This window comes from Phyllostomus discolor, chromosome X (assembly GCF_004126475.2).
Source record: "Phyllostomus discolor isolate MPI-MPIP mPhyDis1 chromosome X, mPhyDis1.pri.v3, whole genome shotgun sequence".
Taxonomy (NCBI): domain Eukaryota; kingdom Metazoa; phylum Chordata; class Mammalia; order Chiroptera; family Phyllostomidae; genus Phyllostomus; species Phyllostomus discolor.
The window spans coordinates 83,359,514-83,376,916 of NC_050198.1; the positions used below are offsets into that span (position 1 = coordinate 83,359,514).

The following is a 17,403-nucleotide window of genomic DNA, read 5'->3' on the forward strand; positions in this document are numbered from 1 at the left end:
CTAGTGGGATGAGAAAATGCCACTAATTTGTAAAACAGTCTGGCACTTCTTCAAAAGATTAAACATAAAGGTACCATATGACCCAAATAATTCTACTCTTATGTGTATACACAAAAGAATTGAACACACAGAGGTTCATACAAACCTTGTACATGGGTACTCATAGCAGTATTATTCATAATTGTCCATAGGTGGTTAAATGATGACAAAGTATGGTATATCCATACAATAGATTACTACTTGGTCATAAAAAGAAATTACATAGCCCTGGCCTGGTAGCTCAGTCGGTTGAAGTATCATCCCGATTCCCCAGGGTGTTGGATTCAATTCATGGTCTGGGAACATGCAAGAATTAACAAATGAGTGCATGAATAAGTGGAACAACATATCAATATTTCTCTCTCTTCCTTCCTCTCTCTCTATAATCAATAAATACATTTTTAAAAACGGACAAAGGACTTGAATACACACTTCTTCAAAGAGGACATACAGATGGCCAGTAGACATATGATAAGATGCTCAACATCACTAATCATCAGAGAAATGCAAATTAAAACCACAATGAGGTATCACTTCACACCTGTCAGAATGGCCATCATCAATAAATCAAACAACAAGTGCTGGTGAGGATGTGGAGAATAGGGAACACTAGTGCGCTGTTGGTGGGAATGCAGACTGGTGCAGCCACTGTGGATAGCAGTGTGGAGCTACCATAAAAATTAAAAATAGAACTTCCTTATTACCCAGCAATACTACTTCTGGGAATTTATCTTAAAAAACTGAAACACTAATTAGGAAGAATATATGGACCCCTATGTTCATTGCAGCATTATTTACAGTAGTAAAGATTTGGAAGCATCCCAAGTACCCATCAATAGATGAGTGGACCAAGAAGCTGTGATACATTTACACAATGTACCACATTGGAATATTACCCAGCCAAAAAAAAGGGACATTTTTCCTTTTGTGACAGGATAGATGGACTAAGAAATTATTATGCTAAGGGAAATAAGCCAGTCAGAGAAAGACAAATACCATATGATTTCACTCATATGTGGAATCTAATGAACAAACTGAACTAACAAGCAAAATAGAGACAGACACATAAATAGAGAGCAGGCTGACAGATTTGGGGGAGAGTTGAGGGTGGTGGAGGGATGGAGCAAAAAAGTAAAGGGACTCATGGACACAAACAACTGTGTGGTGATTGCAAGGGGTGTGGGGAGTGGGTGGAGGTTTATTTTTTTTTGTGGAGGTTGAAGAGGGTATAGTGGAGATAAATGGTAATAGAAAAATACAATAAAAATGAACTATTAAAAAATAAATTAATTAATTAATTTAAAAAAAGAATGAAGTGTTCTGGCTGGTGTGACACAGTGGATTGAGTGATGACCTATGAACCAAAGGGTCACTGGTTCAATTCCCAGTCAGGGCACATGCCTGGGTTGCAGGCCAGGTCCCCAGTGGGGGGTGCATGAGAGGCAACCACACATTGATGTTTCTTTCCCTTCTCCTCTCTCTAAAAATAAATAAATAAAATTTTAAAAAAAATTTTTAAAAAGGAATGAAGTACTGATCATACTACCCCATGGATAAACCCTGAAGCAGTATGCTAAGTGAAAGAAGCCATTCACAAAGCACCACATAATGATTCCATTTGCATGAAATTAACCAAATAAGAAAACCATATAGATAGAAAGTAGATTAGTGGTTGCTTAGTGCTAGGGGTGATAGGGGAGAACAGGAATAACTGCTAATGGGTACAGTTGGGTTTTTTTTTTTTAGTAGTAATATTTTCAGTTTATTATGGTGATGGTTATACAACATAGTGATTTTACAAAAATACCACTAAAATAGTTTGTGAGTGAATTTCATGATATACAAATTATACCTCAATAAAGCTATTAAAAATGAAAGAAAGAATATGCTAGAGACTATATGTGGTGCACATTACCTAAAATATTTACTATGTGGTCCTTCCCAGAAAAGGTTTGTTGACTCCCATTCTAGTTAAACTTTCTCAGTTTATATGTAAGGAGGATGTGACCCAGAGAGGGTAGAGTGTGACCTTCTCATGCTCATTCAATTTCATGAGTCCACTGATCATTCGCTAATCTACTCTTAAAAATGTGTTTTACTGTTTATGCTATTTTTAAAGTATATTTTATTGATTGTGCTATTACAGTTGTCTCAATTTTTTTCTCCCCTTTATTCCCACTCCACCCTGCACCCTCCACCACCCCCCAGCATTCCCCCTCACCTTAGATCATGTCCATGGGTCGTACATGTAAGTTCTTTGGCTTTTCCATTTCCTACACTGCTCTTAACCTCCCCCTGTCTGCTTCATACCTACCATTTATGCTTCTTATTCCCTGTACTTTTCCCCCATTCTCCCTCCTCCCCCTCCCTACTGATAACTCTCTAGGTGATCTCCATTTCTGTGATTCTATTCCTCTTCTAGTTGTTTTCTTAGTTTGTTTTTTTTTTAGTTTTAGTTGTTGATAGTTGTGAGTTTGTTGTCATTTTACTGTTCATCTTCTTTAATGATCTTCTTCATTTCTTATATAAGTCCCTTTAACATTTCATATAATAAGGGCTTGGTAACGATGAACTCCTTTAACTTGACCTTATCTGGGAAGCACTTTATCTACCATTCCATCCTAAATGATAGCTTTGCTGGCTAGAGTAATCTTGGACGTAGGTCCTTGCCTTTCATGACTTTGAATACTTCTTTTCAGCTCCTTCTTGCCTGTAAGGTTTCTTTTGAGAAATCACCTGATAGTATTATGGACACTCCTTTGTAGGTAACTGTCTCCTTTTCTCTTGCTGCTTTGAAGATTCTCTCCTTATCTTTAATCTTGGATGATGTAATTATGATGTGCCTTGGTATGTGCTTCCTTGGGTCCAACTTCTTTGGGACTCTCTGGGCTTCCTGGAAGTCTATTTCCTTCACCAGACTGGGGAAGTCTTACTTCATTATTTGTTCAAATAAGTGTTCAATTTCTTGCTCTTCTTCTCCTTCTAGCACCCCTATGTCTCGGGTGTTGGAGTGTTTAAAGTTGTCCCAGAGTTTCCTAAACCTCTCCTCATTTTTTTGAATTCTTGTTTCTTCCTTGTGTTCTGGCTGGATGTTCATTTCTTCCTTTTATTCCAAATTGTTAATTTGAGTCCTGGTTTCCTTTCCTTTGCTGTTGGTTCCCTGTATATTTTCCTTTATTTCACTTTGTATAGTCTTCATTTCTTCCTTCATTTTGTGACCAAACTCAATAATTCTGTGACCATCCTAATTACCAGTGTTTTGAATTCTGCATCTGACAGGTTGCCTATCTCATCGTCACTTAGTTTGTTTGTTTTGGAATTTTGATCTGTTCTCGCCGTATTTCTTTGTCGCGGTGCACCTGTTATGTAGTAAGGGGTGGAGCCTCAGGTATTTGGCAGGGCAGGGAAACCCTCTTTGCTGTGTTGTGGCACTGTATGTGGGGGAGGGATCCAAGAGGGAATAATGTTGCTGGCTCAGCTCTTATCCACTTTCCGTCACTTACCCAGATTCCCACAAGCAGCTTGTGCTGATCAGATGCTGATTCCCGGGTGGGTGCATTTGTGTATGGTCTAGGTTCTCGTGGGCCTCTCCAATTAACTCTCCTGTGAGGCTGGGAGTTTCTCCTATGCTGCAACCCCGACAGGTTTTACAACCAGAGGTTTTGAGTCTTTAGTTTCCCAGTCAGCCAGCCCCTGCCTCGCCTGCACAGTCTGCCACCTTGCCATGGGTCCTCTCCATCTGGCTGCCTGTCTCCACCCCTCCTGACCATCTGGATGAATGTTTCTTTAACTTTTTGGTTGTCAGAATTCCATGTAGTTTGATTTTCTGGCAGTTCTGGGTTTTTTTTTTTTTAAATGTCTTGTTATCCTTCTTTTGCATGTGTGAGCAAGTGAGGCATTTCTACCTACACCTCCATGTTGGCCAGAACTCCTCTAACCCACTCTTGTCAACACACAGCAGAACACCAAAGTGAGCTATCTGTTCCCAAGAGTATTTGGAGATGAAACCCCAAAGTCTTGTTGCTAACGGTTTTTCAGTTTGAAGTAACAAACTCTTGATTAGATTGAGGAAAGGAGAAACCTTCCTTTTCCATCAGATGTTTCAGTAGTACCTGCTAACTCCATGCTACTTTAGACTTAAAAACACAATTTGTTTTTTTGCTAAAGCTTATACTTCTAACACCCTGCAACAGTTACAAATTGCTTCAGTAGAAGAAATCCTTAGTAAATGTGCTAAGTAAGACTTTGTATCCCTTATCATAAAACATTTTTAAAAATTTTAAGAATGGATTTGGAACAGTACTGAAGGTTGTTTCATCTTGCTTCTTTGGGATTAAAGGTGTGCATGAGCTTCTTCCCATGAAAATAATCCCAGTGTAATGCGGAGCTCTGCTCTCGGGAATGTGAATGAGCAGGCCTTTGTGCCTGCCCCCCCCCCCATTTGTAGTCTGGTGCTAGGTACTTTTGGGTCTGTACTTCCCTAAACTAAACTATAATCTTTTTCTGGGGGTAGGAGTATATATTTCAGGATATACAACCTGTAATACTGTGTTGGTGATGTTATTATCCTAACCTGGAGTGCTTCCTTTACCCTTTTATGCATAGAAAGATGTAGGGGCTCCAGAAGTAGAGCCTTGAATAAAGGTGCCAGTGTCTCTGGAGTCTGTCTGTCTTTGCTTCTGGCACATGTTCTGGACACTGCTCTGGCACACAGTGGGGGTCCAGATCTGTGTTCATTGCTGGGCCAACTTCTTTGTTCCCCTCCTTGTACCAGCGCCAGTCTATTCCATGTGCTCTACTAAGCCTTGCATCACAGGGCTGGATTCTGATTAGCACCTGCATCCCTGATTACTACAGGAGGACTCCCACAGCCATCATCACCACTTTCTCCCACTGCCCTCTCATCCCTGGGCTCCAGTTCAATACTAGTGTGCATAATGAAGGGAAGGAGTCATCCAAGGTCTCTGAAATAGGAAATTTGCTCTTGATACTTTTCTATCTTTGGGGTAAATTTAATCTCATACAATACTGACTATACTGGTTTCTCCCTCTTTTCCTTATGAAGTTTTGATGGAAAATCAGTCAATTCCTACTTGGAGTATGTGAGGTAGGCTTTGTTTTATTAGTTGTATTTTGTTTTGGTTTTGAGGCAATGGAGATCATGAGCTCAAATTCATTCCTACACAACAATGGAGGCTGAGAAAGAATCTAGGTCCAGGTGGGGCTGAGAAAAACTACTCCTGGGGCACAGCTGGTCCTCATGTAACTTTGAGGATTAGGGCACACTGTGTCTGGAGCACCCAAAATCGCAGTATAAAACTCCAGACAGCAGACTTGAAACATTCATTTCACAACTTTCAGTTGCATTTTCTGAGGCTGAGAAACACGGAGACAGTTGAGCTATTTGTTTAGAGATTCTTCAGTGAAGTTGATGAGCCACTCTCTTTCCAGGAGTGCTCAAAAATGCCAAGAAACTTCATGGATCATTTCACTGCTCTCAATTCTCTGTTGGGTCATTGTTGGCCTTCATCCCAGGCCTCCTCTGGTAGCCAGCTCCCTCATTCCAGCAATCATTTCTTTGCAGGGGTTTGCTTCTAACTTTTCAGTGTGTGTCCCAAATATTCAGTGATGGACTCAATCCAGTAGAATAGTTTTTTTTTTCCCTTTAACTCATTTAAATTACTTAGGAAAATGAAAGCTGTAAGCTGGATAAACATCGCAGTTGTGTTGGCCCAGTCACTCCCTGCTGGAGCCTCCCCAATCTAGCAGTTCCAGGGGCCTCTTTCATTCTGCCACTCACCTTCCTTGCTGATCCAAGGGCACTTGGGATTTAATGATCCAGTCCCATGTGCAGGACTTCCTTGTAATGTGCCAGCCAACACTGCTCCTTGAGCAATCAAGCCTTGAGTTTTCTGTATGCTCCTCTTTGTTTCCCTCAGGTTTATTATGGGGTGTGGCACCTGCCATTGATTATGTGAGCCAATAGCCTGGCTTAGCTGTACAAGGATGGAAAGAGTTGGCTTTCCCCTAGAGGGGAGCGGGGTGAGGGCTGGCGCAGAGCAAAACTGCATCAGGCTCCCTGGCTGTGTTTACTACTTGCTATTTTGAGACTTGCTTCCCATGGAACTGTCGCATGGCTCCAATGCTAGAAAGAAGTGTGAGATGAGATCCATGTGAAGAAAACATTTTGAACGTGTTGACACATTATGTTTATCTTCCAAGACTCTTTTGGTGGTGTCTGCCCCTGCAAACTGAGAGAAATGAAGGTCTGTGGAGATTAGATTACCTGACTCCCTCCCTGAAGGCTGGCAGAGAGAGAGAGAGAGAGAGAGAGAGAGAGAGAGAGAACAATTTGGTCCCATTTTTTCTTCATAGTTCAAAGGAATATGTGTATTTCACTTAGGGCTCTAACTGTTTGTATTCTCCCCAGAACTCGGTCTGTTTGTGTGGCAGCAGCCTCAATGACACCTTTTCTACTTGGTGGTTGTTACAGTTGAGGCTCTGGGAGAGCTATGAGAAGAGGCTCCTTTGACTCTAGGAACACATATGTTTTCTCAGAGATAGACATTTTATTTACATAGCCCTGACTATTTGTACAAGGGGAAACAGCACATCCAGAATTTGTAGACAAAAGCATCTACTCCAGCATCAGGACAGGGAGCCATGGGCAAAAAGCAAATTAACCAGAGTGCCTTTGCCTAACTGCAGGAAAAATAGAAAGCACATTAAGAACCAGAAAGAAGCCATTTAGCCAAACTTTCCAGTCTTTGGAGAATTTACTTTAAACACATCTTTCAGCTCTTTCACCAGCCCCAACACCTCCTGACTTCTCCTTGAACAGATCTAGGTGTCTCTTTCTGGAACCTGCGCTGTTCTCACATGGGCTCTGTTGCCCTGCCTGTGGTAAGCTATTCCATATGGTTGTGCCCTTTGTTCTCACAGTGCTGGCTTTTACAACTTCACATTGCCTCAGAGTTTCTTAGATTTCCAATGGACTCTTCAGGGATTTGCACCTCCTGCTAATATACAAATTATTTTCAGTTGTGTGATGTTTGTTTCTTTTTTTTAAGTGGCCTCACATTTATTAATGAACCAACCTACTACTCAAGGAAAAATGTCAAGAAAAAAATAATCCAATTTCCAATAAAATGCCAAACTGTCCCCACAGCGGTGGTCTTTTCTGTGACTCCAAGAGGCAGACAACACGAATAGAGCATAAATATGAGACATCTCTGATGTGCCCTTCCTTATAGACACACTTTGGTTCTTCTCCAATGTCTCCTCTTGGAGTTGTACCTGATTTCATTACCAGTTTTCATCCAAATCCATTGAGGAATGGGCCGGTTCTGCTTTTGTTTCTTGGCCAGGAACCTCTTGACCCTGAAAGTCTTGTGAGAAGACATGGTGAAGAAGAACAAACCTCACGCACCACAATGGCGGAGAAAGCGTGATGTTTGTTTCTAATTTTGAAAACATTTTATTATTTTTTAAAATATTTTATTTATTTTAGAGGGATGGGAAGGAAGGGATAAAAACATTCATGTGCAAAAGAAACATCAATTGGCTGCCTCTCACAATGCCCCATCTGGAGACCTAGCCTGCAACCCAGGCATATGCCCTGATAAGGAATCGAACCAGTGACCTTTCAGTTTTCAGGCCTGCACTCAATCCACTGAACCACACCAGCCAGGGACCTAGGGAAGTTTTAAGCCTGCTTATGCCCAGACCCATTTCCAGAAACTATGGTTGTAATTGGCCTGGGGTGGAGCCTAGGCATTGGGGTAGCTTTCGAGTTCGCTAGGTGATTCGAATGTGGCACCTAGATTAAGAACCACCAGTGTAGAGCCCTGGCTGGCATAGCTCAGTGGATTGAGCACAAGCTGCAAATCAAAATGTTGCAGGTTTGATTCCCAGTCAGGGCACATGCCTGGGTTGCAGGCCATGCCCCCCAGCAACCGCATATTGATGTTTCTCTCTCTCTTTCTCCCTCCCTTCCCTCTCTAAAAATAAATAAAGAATATCTTTTTTTTAAAAAAAAAAAGAACCACCAGTGTAAATGAAAGAAAATGGCCTTTGGAGTTAGTGAGAACTAGGTTTAAGTCCTGCTTCTTCTCCTCAATAACAATGGAATATCTTAAGCCTTCGTTTTCTGGTCTGTAAACAAAAGTGAATAATCCTACCTCACTCAGAGGGAATGAGCTAATATGTATAAAAAACTTAATAATGTCTGATATGCAGTGATTACTTAATAAATGCCACTTTCCCCAATGCATACCTGCTATCTTTTAAGCCATTAAACTCCAGCAGTTTGCAGAAATTATCTCTATTTAATTTTCTTGTAGCTCAAAATACATTAGATAGGAAAAAAGCTAATGTTGTGGAAGAATACTTAGCTCAAGGTTCAACATTTAGGCTTAAACTTTCTGATCTGGGAAAAAATTAAATTAAATATTTTATTATTGTTCTATTACAGTTGTCTCAATTTCCTTCCCTTGCTCTTTTCTACCCAGCCCACCACCTCGACACCCACAGTCAATCCCCACCCTATTGTCCATGTCCATGGGTCGTTCATATATGTTTCTTGACTAACCCCTTCCCATTCTTTCCCCTTTTATCCCCCACCCTCCTCCCCTCTGTTCTCTGTCAGTCTGTTCCTTGTTTCCATGCCTCTGGTTTTATTTTGCTCATTTGTTTGTTTTGTTCATTAGGTTCCTGTTATAGGTGAGATCATATGGTATTTGTCTTTCACTGCCTGGCTTATTTCACTTAGTATAATGCTCTCCAGTTCCATCCATGCTGTCACAAAGTGTAGGAGCTCCTTCTTTCTTTCCACTGTGTAGTATTCCATTGTGTAAATGTACCATGGTTTTTTGATCCACTCATTTACTGATGGGCACTTAGGATGCTTTCAGCACTTGGCTATTGTAAATTCTGCTGCTATGAACATAAACATATGGAATTATTCACAAATTTGCATGTCATCCTTGCACAGGGGTCATGCTAACCTTCTCTGTATTATTCCAATTTCAGTATGTGTGCTGTTAAAGTGAACACCTAGAAGATTTGATGGCATCATCTGTCAGTGATCAGAACTTGGAAAGTGGGACATATACAAAGTATTGCATATAGTTTACAAATATGCAATTGTACAAAGACCACAGGAGGGAGACACAGTTTGATGATAGTGCATATGAAAAAGACCTTGGGAGTTAGAGCTGACCACAAGTTAAATAAGGGCAGATAGTGCCATGTGACTATTAAAACAGCCAACACAATCTAATAACGTCCAGAGGAAAGAGTGAAGTAGCCCACTGTGCCCCTGAACTGGCCCAGGCAGGCCCCTTCAGAGGGTGGCATCCACCTCTGGGCATCACTGTCAGAGGGCATGTGATGAATCCAGAGGTGGCTGATGAAGATGGTAATTGAAAAGGGTGTCACATGGATAACAGTTAAAGGAACCAGGGAATCAAAGAGGCTACACTGATTGAAATCCCTATCAAGTAGAAAGATTTGGCTTCTTCTGTGTTGTATCAAAGGGTAGGAGTAAAACCAGTGGGTGGAAGTTATGAGCACTTTCAGCCCATCTTTGGGTACTGGGTCCAAAGAGATCACTTTGGCAATTCAAAGAAATGATGATTCTAGAAGGATCCTATATTTTAAAAACTCCTCTTTGAGAACCTCTGGTATATATATACCCCTATGACTTAGTGGAGGCTTTGCTACTGACAAGTACTATGAACCTGGAGAAGTCACTTCATCTCTCTGGGCTTTAGCAAAATGACATTGGGCTGATCTCAAGGAACTCTTACAGCTAATGTTTAACGAGTATTTATTATGTGCTAGTCACTATACACAGATACTCCTGCCACCTAAGACATTTCAGTACTTATTCAGAACATTTACTCTTTGTCACATTCACCATGGCCTCCCCAGATCATCCCATCCTAAGCCCAGATACTGGGGTTCAACTAAGGGAAGACACAGAGGGGTTTTAGACCAGAACACTAGGAGACTAAGGAAATTTGCCTGTATGGATTGATGAAGCTGAGTAGGAATGAAATCCAGATTTACCCTTTAAGAAGACAAATGCTTTTTAGAAGATGGCTTTCTAAGAGTGGATCAAAAGTGCTCGCTTCAGCAGTACATATACTAACACTGGAACAATACAGAGAAGGTTGGCATGGCCCCTACACAAGGATGACACACAAATTCATGAAGTGTCCCATATTTAAACAAAAAAAGAGAATGAATCAAAAGCATTTTCTGTATGTGTGTGTATATATGTAGACATATGGCAGACTTTGGGAACCTCTGGTTCCATGCTGAATTACTTGTATATCCAGCCCTGGCAAAGTTCAGTCAAAAGTTTGTAAATGGGCCCTGGCTGGAGTAGCTCAGTGGATTCAGTGTGGGCTGCGAACTGAAGTGCCGCAGGTTCAATTCCAGCCAGGGTACATTCCTGGGTTGCAGGCCATAACCCCCAGCAACCACACATTGATGTTTCTCTCCCTCTCTCTCTCTCTCTCTCTCTCTCTCTCTCTCTCTCTCCCTCCCTCCCTCCCTTCTCTCTCTAAAAATAAATACATAAAAACTTTAAAAAACAAAAAAAAAAGTTTGTTAATGTGTGGAAGGAAGATTAGACTGTGCTTCCTAGTGGATTGACAAGTATTTGGTGGTAACCATAAAGTACTTTCTGGAGCAATCTTTCTGGAGCAATCAGTCTGGAGGGAAAGACAAAGCTGGCCTGCATCTCTCTCTTAGCTTGGATTGGCAGAGTGGAGTGAGCCCCTGCCCAGCCCAGAGTGAACCAAGGGTCAACTTGTAGTAAGCAAGACTTAACCCATCTTGCCTCCAATTTCCTGGGAACCTCTGGCATTTTCAGATTTCCACCTCTGCACTTGGAACTGGTGTGGATGTGTAGATGTGCTATAAGGAGGGACAGATCTCTAGCCTGTGGTTTGAGTTTTGCCTAGCTAAGGGAATCCATCCATAGGCAACTTTAGGGGGCCATGTCTATTCACCTCAGTGAAGTCGGTGACTCCGGCAAGCCCTTTCTAGACACCTAGGCATTCCTCAGTACCTTGTGGACCTGAGACTTCCAGTTATGATGATGCTGTGTCTCTAAATTACCTGGACTTGGTCTGGTAGGATCTAGGGCTCTGCTTTCCTTCCTAGATTCAGATTCATCATTTAAGTTCTTGCCTGAATAAATGATTTCAGGGATCTCTCAGAAAGTCTGGAATGAGCCCTGGCTGATGTGGCTCAGTGGATTGAGTGCTAGCCTGCAGACCAAGAGCTCGCAGCTTCGATCCCGGTCAAGGCACATGCTTGGGTTTTGGGTCAGGTCCCCAGTTGGGGGTGTGTGAAAGGCAGCTGATTGATGTTTCTCTCCCTCTCTTTCTCCCGTTTTCCCCCTCTCTCTAAAAATAAATAAATAAAATCTAAAAAAAAAAAAGAAAAAAAGAGTGTCTGGAATGTAGGCTGCCTGTGCTATGATAGGCATGCTCCTGACCTGGGAGTCAGGAGACCTGAGTTTTAGCCTCAGCTCAAGCCTTAACCAGTAGCAAAACTTTGGCCAAATCTTTTCCCCTCTTTGGGCCTCAGTTTTCCCCTCAGTAAAATCAAGGCATTAGCCTGGCTGATTCTCTGGTTTTCTCTGTTTCATTTCCTCTCTCTTTTTGTATCTCTCTTTTCTGCATGACACCTTTTTACCTTAGCTGCCATTTTATTTTATTTTTTTAGTCACCTCCTGATGCCAACCCATCTGTCTTCTTTATTTTTTTCAGTTGTCTTCCATCTTCCTTTCCTCTTCCAGCAGCCCTCCTTTCTGCAACCCTATTCCAACTCTCTCATATGTCCTCCCTCTTTTTTAAAAAGCCACCAGGAGGAACGAAGCATATTTGTGAAATAGAATACATTGTTGAATCAAGTGTTATGATCCACTTTCTTAATTATCTGGTGTGGGTTCCTTGAAGGTTAAAACAGTGCCCCAACACTTTACCCTTCCTTAGGAAGGGGCCACTGCAAACAGAAGTTGCTTTTTATAATTGTGTGTGACCTACAATTGACATTTGTTTTGTGGGTCAGTAGTTGCCACGGAGGAGAGGTTCCCTACCCTTGGCTGTGGCATCTGACCCACTTGGTTAGCTAAGGCTGTCAGTAGGGCATTGCTAAAGATAGTTAGCCTGAGTGGGGGCCTCTTATGTGCAGCTTGGGACTTGATGAGCCTGCGAGGAGAGAAGGGAGTGCCTTGCTTGCTATATAAAGCACTGACCTTAAACACATTTCAGCCCTTAGTTTTTTCTAAGACGGAACTCCTTCTGTGATGCCCAAAGCATCAGACCTCTTTGAATCACTGAAACTGGGAGGGACGGGCACTGGCATTTTGTAAAAAATCCAAATTTCAGATACTTTTTAAAAGATCCTCATCAGTAAGAGCATTACATAAGTGATTAGATTTAGAGCATGGAGCACACTCTAAGTAAGCAGCAGTGGGAGGGTGGGGCCTAAGGACTTCACAAACCCCCGATTGTCCCCAGTCTGGAGAACTTCCTTCTAGGGACCCTACACATGTCTAGCCATTCTCTTCTTGGTCCAGTCCCATTTTTCCCATATGGAATCCAAAGGTCATCCTTCACCCAGCTGGTTGAAATTATTGCAATTCTAGATTTAGTGGAATGGGAATGATGCTTGACCTTGTACATTTGAATTTCAACCTGATCACTCCAAGACCCTTTTCTCTTCTTGCATTCCCAAACCTGTGAGGTTTACTGCACTCTGTGAGGTTTCCTGAAGCTGGACATTCCTTCTACCCTAAGGGAAACAGTGGACTCTTTGGCATTTAGAATTCTATTGTATTCGATAAAGCTCACTAGATCTTTCTACTCTAGTGTCTGCCATATTTAGTAATGTCACCTTAGCATCCACCAAAAATGTATTGGCTCCTCAATCATATGACCTAAGAGCATAGTCAGCAGAGGAGTCTGTGAAGTGGGGGAGAAGTAACTCATGTTTCCCATTATGATACAAGTTTGTGATGTGCAGGTGTATACTCATCAAAATGAAACCCAGTAAATGGTATGTTCAAGATTTGTACATTTCCTGTGTGTAAATTTTATATCAAAAAAAGAACAACAAACACATCTTACACTCTAGTTAACTGTATGAATGCTAAGTGTTTAGTAGTAAAGTGTACTATTGTCTGGAGCTTATTTTGTAATGAATCAAAAATATGATGGATTGATGGCTGGATTGAAGGATGAGTAAATGGGTAAAATGTGATATAAAGCAAATAGAGCAAAATGTTAACTGAAAACAAAGCTGTCACCTGGGTGGCTTAAAGACTAATACCCAAGGCTTATTGCCATTCCACTCGGGCACTGAGTGATGACTTCTCCAAACTAAATGAGAAAACATTTGGTCCTCACGAGACTTCATCTGGCAAGCACAGCACCTCTTTGCTTCCTACAGTCTGCATTTGTCAATGACAGTGGTTCAATACATTGGACATAAGTTGAGATACTCTTGGACAAGGTCAGGTCCATTTTCTCCTTAGTTTTCTCCTCACCCAATTGCCAAATGTTAACCACAGAAGCACTGGAAAGAGTGCCTCCTTTGTTTCTCACTCCCTGCCACCTACCTGACTTCAGCACAGTAAGGGACAGGAGTGAGATAGACGTATTATTTTCCCAAGTCCTATTTTTGCCACGCTTTTCCAGCCTTTATCTGATGATGCTAAAACTGATTCTAACATGAGGCTAGTGACAAAGAGCCAGTGTTGACTTTAGCTGTCTGCAAGCTTCTTTGAGGGGAATTTGTACCTCTGTTTTTTGATGCCCTCCACTTTGCTCAGTTCTTTCCCTCAAACCTGTTCTGTGTCCCATCCAAAGGCTCTGAGATCCTTTCCAGCATCACTGAAAACAAGTGTTTTTGTCTTGTTAGTGCCCTGTCTTCCTCTCTCACAGCTACAGCCACCTGATACACATCCCTCATCTCAGTGATTATTGTTCAAGTATTCAACAAACAGGTATTGGGTGCCAACTCTATGCCAAGCAGCAAAGAAGATGCTGGAGCAGGTGGAGAAATGCTGACATGAGCAACCATCAATCTTCCCCCTTGAGTTATGGTCAATCTACTACTCAAGATAGAGAGAGTGGGTGAGAGGTAAGACTTCAATAGTCCATGGTAAAGGGGTCTGCTCTGCAATCAGCCTCCTTCCCAGCCTTACCTCCCACTCACTCCCAAGGCTTCCACTACCACTAAATGCTGACATCTCCTGAATCCATTTCACTGCCTCACAACGGTTTTCTGGGATGCAAATCCTTAGCATTTCCAAGTACCTACTCAATATCTCCTCCTTGATGTTCCACAGATGCCTCAGACTCAATAGATCTTGAAGGAAACTCAGAATTTTCTTTCTAAAGCTCACTCCTTCTTCTGCATCTCATTACAGTCTCTTTTGATTTGCAGCTCACAATTTATCTCCTCACTGTACCTTGCTCTGACCTCTCCAGGCAAGTTTATTGACTGCTTCCTAGGACAATGGTATTTCCATTGTCCTTTGTACAAACCCCTATCCATAGCATTTACTACAGTGTCTTCAATTTTTTTTTCTTTACATGACTTCTCCCACTGTATTATGAGCTCTTTTGGGGCAGGACCTGTATAGTTTATTATTATTGTATCTTTGTGCCTAACATTGCATGACATGTGACTGGGGCTCAATGTGTCCTAGCTGAACAAAATGGACTTGAATGACTCACCCCATCCAGAAAAATTCAACAAAGCTTCACAGGGGGGATTATATTTATACAGGACCTTAGATAACAAAAGTTTTTCAGTTGTTGCAGGAGTGGAGCAAGGAAGGGAAGAAGGGAGAGCTGGCTCATCCTAGGCAGATAGAACAACAACAAGAGCAAAGGGTCAGAGGGTTATAAAGCATGGTGTGCTCTTGGCATGCAGGCAGTTTAGTGTAGCTGGAGAGACAATACATGAAACTGGGAGAGTCAGGATGGGCCAAATTACAAAGGATCTTCAATACTTGACTAGGAGTTGAGATTTCAGCCTATATGTACAAACAGGAACTGTTGAAAGTATTTTTTAAAATGAATGCAACATAATCAGTGTGTTTCTGAAGGCTGTGCTATCTTGAAGTTAGAGAATAGATTTCAGGACTAAGATAGACTGAGGCAGGGACACCAATTAGGAGATTCTCATAGTTTTCTAGGTGAGAGATAATGAGGGCATGGAGCAGGCATGGAAAGATGTAAAATGAAACCCAGAAATAGGGCTCCCACCTCTCATGCCTGACCTGGGACACAGATTTGAAGCAGGTCAAGAACACAACTAAGTTAAAAATATTTTATTAGTATGCTCAATTTGAGTACTTCATTACCTAGATTGCTAAGCCAGAAAATAACTCAGTGTATAAAGTCTCTTTTGGGCTTATGGTCTATTTGGAAACATTCACAGAACAGAATCTGTAGGCTCTTGTGATTGATTGTGAGTTTGGAATGAGGAGCCAGAGAAGACTCCAGGTTTTGGGCCTGGGTGACTGAGTGAGGGAGGTGTTGGTCTGGAACTGTGGGAGTGGGGTGAATGCTATTTGGGCACGTTGATTGTGTGAGGTGCTGTGAGACACCCCAGTGGAGCCATCACAAAGACAGCTGGATATGTGGACCTGGAGCCCAGGAAAGAGATCTCCACTGAAAATGAAGACCTGGGAGTAGCCAATTTGGAGACAGAAGTGAAGCCATGGGGCAGATTAGATTATCCAAAGGCAATGTAAGGAGTGAGAACAAAAAAGCACTTAGGATAAAACCCTCAGATCAAATTTGAGCGGTATGCAGACAGAACAGAAGGAGCCCATGAAGAAGACTTAGAAGAAGGAGTGTTAGAAGGGGGGTGGAGTGCAAGAAAGTGGTAGGAGAAAAACTGGAGGAGACTAGATTCATGAAGAAGTAAGTCTACTCCAAAGCAAATATGCAAATGTCCAATAAGCATATGAAAACATGCTTAGCAACATCAGTCATTAGAAAAATTCAAATCAAGCCCTGGTTGGCATAGCTCAGTGAATTGAGTGTGGGCTGGGAACCAAAGTGTCACAGGTTTGATTCCCAGCCAGGGTACATGCCTGGGTTGCAGGCCATAACCCCCAGCAACTGCACATTGAAGTTTCTCTCTCTCTCTCTCTATCTCCCTCCCTTCCCTCTCTAAAAAAATAATAAATTAATAAAATCTTTTAAAAAAAGAAAAATTCAAATCAAAACAACAATGAGGTACCACTTCACACCCACAAGGATGGCTATAATTTAAGACAAAGAAAAGAAAAAGTGTTGATGAAGTAGGGGTAAAATTAGAATTCTCATACATTGTTGGTGGGATATAAAATGGTATAACCATTATGAAAAACAGTTTGGAGGCTCCTTAATAAGTTAAACATAGAATTATCCCATGACATAACAATTTCTTTCCTTGATAGGCACCCAAGACAATTGAAGACAGGTATTCAAATAGCAGCTTGTAAATAAATGTCCATAGCAGTAATGTTCATGTTGGCCAAAAGGTGAAAGCAATAAAAATATCCATAAACTGATAAATGGGTAAGCAAAACTGATTTCCATACAATGGATATTATTCTGCCCTAAAAAGGAATGAAGTATGGATACATGCTACTGCATAGATGAACTTTTAAGATCTGAAGGCTAAGTTAAAGCCAGACATAAAAGGCCACATGTACTCCATACAGATGATACATCCAGAACAAACAAATCCTTGGAGACAGAAAGCAGATTAATGTTTGTCAGGTAAGGGAGGCAGGAGCCAATGAGGAGTGACTACTAACAGGAACATAGTTTCTTTTTGGGTAGATACAAATGTTCTGGTATTAGATAGTGATGATACTTGCACAAATTGGTTAGTATACTAAAAACCACTGAACTGTATATATTTTTTAAGATTTTATTTATTTATTTTTAGAGAGGGAAGGGAGGGAGAAAGAGAGGGAAGGGAGGGAGAAAGAGAGGGATACAAACATCAATGTGTGGTTGCCTCTCACACACCCCCTACTGAGGACCTGGCCCACTACCCAGGCATGTGCCCTGACTGGGAATTGAAATGGTGATCCTTTGGCTTGTAAGCCAGCACTCAATCTACTGAGCCACACCATTCAGGGCTGAACTGTATATTTTAAAAGGTTTAATTGTATGGCATACAAATTATACCTCAATAAAATTATTACCAATAAAAGAATGATGCCTTGATGGGCTTGTGTGAGTAAGTGGATGGGGTATCATTTACTAGGACAGAACAGAGAGTGGGCACAGTGGAAATGAACATATCCATTCAACAGGTCAGGTATGAGGT

General features: G+C 41.6%; 1 protein-coding gene and 2 non-coding genes across 3 annotated transcripts; 1 reads left to right on the forward strand and 2 right to left on the reverse strand.

Annotated features, from left to right (window-relative positions):
• Positions 1-7,098: 7,098 nt before the first annotated feature.
• On the reverse strand, positions 7,099-7,485 carry LOC114505308 (60S ribosomal protein L39-like). Its single transcript, XM_036017185.1, has one exon. The coding sequence runs from the start codon at positions 7,440-7,442 to the stop codon at positions 7,287-7,289; it is 156 nt and encodes a 51-aa protein (XP_035873078.1). The 5' UTR covers positions 7,443-7,485; the 3' UTR covers positions 7,099-7,286.
• A 1,501-nt stretch (positions 7,486-8,986) lies between these two features.
• Positions 8,987-9,093, reverse strand: LOC114505805. Its single transcript, XR_003685275.1, has one exon. It is a non-coding gene; the product is annotated as a U6 spliceosomal RNA (small nuclear RNA).
• Positions 9,094-10,164: 1,071 nt separating this feature from the next.
• On the forward strand, positions 10,165-10,271 carry LOC114505810. Its single transcript, XR_003685280.1, has one exon. It is a non-coding gene; the product is annotated as a U6 spliceosomal RNA (small nuclear RNA).
• The last annotated feature ends 7,132 nt before the right edge of the window (positions 10,272-17,403 follow it).